General features: G+C 46.2%; 1 protein-coding gene across 1 annotated transcript in view; it reads left to right on the top strand.

The window, feature by feature from the left end:
• LOC140327529 (uncharacterized) overlaps window positions 1-1789 on the top strand; it is a 97863-nt gene extending 96074 nt beyond the window's left edge. Inside the window, 1 exon segment of the mRNA XM_072406920.1 lies at window positions 1605-1789. Coding sequence (XP_072263021.1) covers window positions 1605-1789 — 185 coding nt within the window.
• Window positions 1790-5400: the final 3611 nt, after the last annotated feature.

The following is a 5400-nucleotide window of genomic DNA, read 5'->3' as shown; positions in this document are numbered from 1 at the left end:
TGCATGTTGTTACTAGGCCTCAGGGAGACGCTGGTTCGTTCATCTGGGAAGGAACCAGTAGTCGCACACCCTGTCACTACTCCTAGGGCATTTTAGGGCTCCTAGGGTCTAGGTTCCAGTGAATGAATCCTACCACCTTCAGGGTCTATTCATACTGACAGGAGTCAGGGCTAGATTTAGGGTTTCGGTAGGTGGTGACCATTTCCCTCTCCCTAGCTTGGAGGTCTAGTCCCTTGTCATTATCTTCCTGTTTTCATTCTGGTGTTCCTCTCCTCCCCCCTTATCCTGTGACATTATCAACCGCCCAAAAAACTGCCATTTTGTTTATGTCAGTGCGGCGATGGATGCTATTTCTGCACTGGTGGGACAACTGTTTTTGCTGTCCCTGGAGGTAGCTGACCTCAGCACGACCGTCTCCAGAGACCATAGGGGGCTGGTTCTGGCAGCGGGAACCAGTCCTGCCCTGAACCTAAGGTGGCTCTCCCGGACAGATTTTCCGGAGGAAATGACAATTTTATTTGGTTCAGAGAGTCGTGCAAATTATATTTTAAACCTTGTCCTCACTCTTCTGGGGACGAGAATCAAAGAGTGGGTATAATCATTTCTTTGCTTAAAGGTGACGCTCAGTCTTGGGCTTTTTCATTGCCGACCGGACCTCAGTCCCTCCGGTCGGTAGACAAATTTTCCAGAGCTTTAGGTCTTATCTATGATGACCCAGATCGGATCTCCCTGGCCGAGACCAAGTTACATGGCTTACGGCAGGGAGAGCGTTCTGCTAGTATCTTTTGCTCTGAATTTAGGAGATGGGCTACAGATACGGAATGGAACGATCCAGCTCTTCGTAGTCAATTCTGTGAAGGGTTATCCGAGAATCTGAAGGATGCGTTGGCGTTTCACGAACACCTGAGTCATTAGAAACGGGTATGTCCCTTGCTGTACGTATTCATAGATGCCTGAGGGAGAGATCTAAGGTTCCTCAATCTCAGGTTGTTCTATCATATAAGATGGCGGCCTCCTCTGACACTTTGGTTGGGGAGACGCTTGAGTTCATGTCTGGTGACAAACCTATGCAGTTGGGGGGAGCTACCCCTGGATCTGGGGATAAGAACTTTAGGCTTAAGAAGGGACTCTGTGGAAAACAGGGACATTTTGTTAACATTTGCCCTTATGTTCAACACCAAGGTGAAAACAAAAGAAAAAAAAAAAAAGGGTTTAACTCTCATTTCACTTTTGGTCTGTGTGGGGAAACAGAATTTACTTTTGTCATTTACCTGTAGTACCCGATTTCCCCTGTCTGCCGAGGTGACGCTAGACTCCAAAACGGTGGGAATTAAAGTGTTTATTGACAGTGGGGCAGGGGTTAACTTAGTTGATGGTCAATTTGTCCGTATGCATGGGTTGACAACAAGTACATTAGACAAAAATCAAGGAGGGGGGCGAATGGAAGATGGCCTTTAATACCCCTGAGGGTCATTTTGGGAATATAGTCATGCCTTTTGGGTTAACCAATGCTCCTGCGGTTTTCCAACATTTCAATAATGACATCTTTCATCATCTGATGAGCAGGTTTGTGTGTCTGGATGATATACTTATTTATTCTCCAGACATGAAGACTCATCAGGACCATGTGAATCAAGTGTTACAGATCCTAAGAGAGAATAAACTGTATGCTAAGTTGGAGAAGTGTGTCTTTGCAGTTCCAGAGGTGCAATTCCTGGGTTACCTACTCTCATCTTCAGGTTTTCGCATGGTTCCTGAAAAGGTCCGTGTGGTGTTGGACTGGGATTGACCCGAAAATCTAAAAGAGCGTTTGTGATTTTTGGGGTTCTCCAACTACTACCGTAAATTTATTTTGAATTACTTGACTGTGGTTAAACCTTTAACGGACATGACTAGGAAAGGTGCGGATATCTCAGTCTAGTCTGATGGGGCTTCACAAGCCTTTTCAGCTGTTAAGGAGTGTTTTGCTTTGCCCCTATACTGGTGCAACCAGATGTGTCACAGCCATTTATTGTGGAAGTTGACGCATATGAGGTAGGGGTAGGAGCAGTCTTGTCGCAGGTTCCCTCACCTAGTAAATGGCGCCCTTGTGCTTTTTTCTCTAAGAAACTCTCTAATGCAGAAAGAAATTATGACATAGGTAATAGAGAGTTGCTGCCATTAAGTTGGCTTTTGAGGAATGGCGTCATTGGTTGGAAGGAGAGGTTCATCCTATTACGGTAGTTACCGATTACAAAAATCTGGCTTACTTGGAGTCGGCTAAATGTCTGAACCCAAGGCAAGCCAGATGGTCGTTGTTTTCTTACCAGATTTAACTTCATTGTTACCTATCGCCCTGGGGCTAAGAACGTCAAGGCGGATGCTTTGTCGCCTAGTTTTCCTAGGGGGGGGATTCAGAAGATCCTGGTCTGATATTGTCTGAAGGGGTAGTAATATCCGCCCTCTATCCCGATCCTAATACCCAGGTGTTGGAGGTCCTAGGAGATGCACCGGATTCTTGCCCTCCGGGGAAGTTGTTTGTTCCTCCTGAATTACGACACAGGGTGTTCAAGGAACATCACCGTACAGTCCTTACACGACACTCTGGGAGCAGATCCAGGATCGATCTCATCCCTTGCAGATTCTGGTGGCCTGGGTTGCGTAAATGTGTTAAAGGCTATGTGTCAGCTTGTAGTACTTGTGCACGTGCTAAGGTGACACATATTCGGCCTTCAGGATCTATTCTTCCGTTGTCCATTCCGTCCTGACCTTGGACTCACTTATCCATGGACTTTATCACAGATTTGCCTAATTCATCAGGGAAAACAGTGATCCTGGTGGTTGTTGATCGCTTCAGTAAGATGTCACACTTTATAGCATTACCTAGGTTACCTAATGCTAAAACCCTTGCACAAGTGTTTGTCGATAACATCGTGAAGCTACACGATATTCCCATGGATGTGGTGTCTGATAGGGGGACGCAGTTTGTTTCTAGATTCTGGAAGGCGTTATGCACTCGCCTGGGGGTACAATTGTCCTTCTCTTCGGCCTTTCATCCTCAGTCGAATAGACAGACTGAACGCACTAATCAGAATCTGGAGATCTATTTGAGATGTTTTGTCTCAGAGAATCAGGAGAAGTGGTCTTTATTTTGTCTTTGGCCGAGTTTGCCATAAATAACCGTAGACAGGAGTCCACCGATAAATCGCCATTTTTTGGGGCATATGGGTGGCTGTCCACAAGAAACATCAAGTTGAAAGTACCTTCTTGGAAGTTGGGTCCAAGGTTTATTGGTCCATATAAGATCTCCGTCATTATTAACCCGGTAGCCTTTCGTCTCAAACTTCCGCAGGCTTTAAAAATTCATAATGTTTTCCACAAATCTCTCCTGAAGAGATATGTCGAATCTGTTGAACCTTGCCTCCCGCTCCTGTCATGGTGGATGGTAATCTAGAATTTCAGATCACCAGGATAGTGGACTCCCGAATCCTGCATAGATCCCCCCCGGTATCTCGTTTACTGGAAGGGCTACGGTCCAGAGGAGAAAATGTGGATTCCAGCGACCTACGTTAATGCCAAGTGCCTAGTGAAAGCCTTTCACAGGGCTAATCTGGATAAGGTAGGCCCTGGGTGTCCGGAGGGGGGGTACTGTCACGGTCCCTCCGGTGACTGAGTTTAGAAGATCTGAGACACTGGCTGCACGTGAGGTCTGACAGTCTCTTTGCTTTCACTTGTTTCAGTGTATTATCTTCCTGTTTTCATTCTGGTGTTCCTCTCCTCGCCTCCTTATCTTGTGACAATTATGCCTAAAAATGATAGGCCTACAATGTAAAATAAATTTCCATGCAAAAAAATGTAAGGCTTTTTGCATGGAAATACGGGACAGAATTAGAATACTAGTGGGGTTAATACTGTTGGCAGATCAAGAAATATCTGATAAGGGGAAATGTATAACCCTGGTCCGTTATAATTTAAAGATCCCAAGATCAGACATGAATGTTATCCCAATATCACAGGTTAGGTGACTAGAATCATTTGTAATATATAAGTTGTGAAGAACTGAGCCTAAATGGTACTGGAAGGTCTATGAAAGAGAGTTGGGTGTTTAGGGGTGATGCAGGAAGGGTGGGTAACTAGGATAATATGTGCTTTGAGAATGATGGAGTCTCCAAAGACTAGGCATGTTTGTCCTTTAGAGCACAGGTCTTCAACGTCCGGGCCATGGCCCACTAGGGCCGTCTGACAGGTGGGCCGCGGGAGCACAGAGACCAGCGGTGGTTCTGTGGCTCTGGCTGGTGCACCCCCCAGCGGGGTAAGGTAAAGGTCCCCGCTTGGGGGGGGGGCAGAGCGGCGGACCATGTCCACAGTGATGATCGCAGGCTCAGACCTGTGTTTGCATTAGGGTTTGATGACTCAGATAATACTGACAGCAGCAAAACTCAGGTACTGGGGGCGGCAATACTCAGGTACTGGGGGCGGTAATATTTAGGTACTGGGGGCCGCAATACTCAGGTACTGGGGGCTGCAATACTCAGGTACTGGGGTTGATATAGTCAGGTACTGGGGGCTGCTATACTTAGGTACAAGGGGCAACAATACTCAGGTACTGGGGGCAGCAATATTTAGGTACTGAGGGCCGCTATACTCAGGTACTGGGGCTGCTATAGTAAGGTACTGGCGGCTGCTATACTCAGGTACAAGGGGTCTACAATACTCAGGTACTGGGGGCTGCTATACTTAGCTACTGGGGGCAGCAATACTTGTCACTCTCCTGTCAGGCAGAATGTGTGAATCACAAAATACACCTGACAGAAATATAGAGCCCTTGGCACAGAAAACTGTGTATTTGGATTTTTGACCATTGCCAAATAATCAGACCCGAGGCCGTCAGGAGCAGAGTATGGTGCATTGATAGGCAGCCATGGTGTTAGAAGCAATACTCAGGTACTGGGGGCTGCAACAAGCTTAAAAGCCTCACTACAACACACATTACAGGACTGGCTCTTATGGACTGTTTGCCACATTATTTTTTGTACTCATGGTTCTCAATTATCTGTTAAATGTTCTATCACCTTTCACTCTCTTTGCTGACTCTATTACCTTTTCTCCCCAGTCTGATAACTCACTGTCTCTCTGCTCCTTCACTCTTTTGCTATCTCTGTCTTTTTCTCTACTGCTACTTTCTGGTGTCATCTCACCCAACCCTGGTCCCCCCCACAGCCTTTCTCTTTCCTACACTTTCAGCAAGATACTCCCTCTTCTCCCAACCTCATGCCCATTCACCCTACCCATAAGTTCTTACCCCCTTTTTCTGGCAGTCTAAGGCAGTGTTTTTCAACTTTTTTTGAGCCACGGCACATTTTTTTACATTGAAAAAATCCTGCGGCACACCACAAATCAAAAATGTTACAAAATGACACT

The sequence above is a fragment of the Pyxicephalus adspersus genome, chromosome 3 (genome assembly GCF_032062135.1).
Source record: "Pyxicephalus adspersus chromosome 3, UCB_Pads_2.0, whole genome shotgun sequence".
NCBI lineage: Eukaryota > Metazoa > Chordata > Amphibia > Anura > Pyxicephalidae > Pyxicephalus > Pyxicephalus adspersus.
This window is presented reverse-complemented; position numbering and strand designations above follow the sequence as displayed.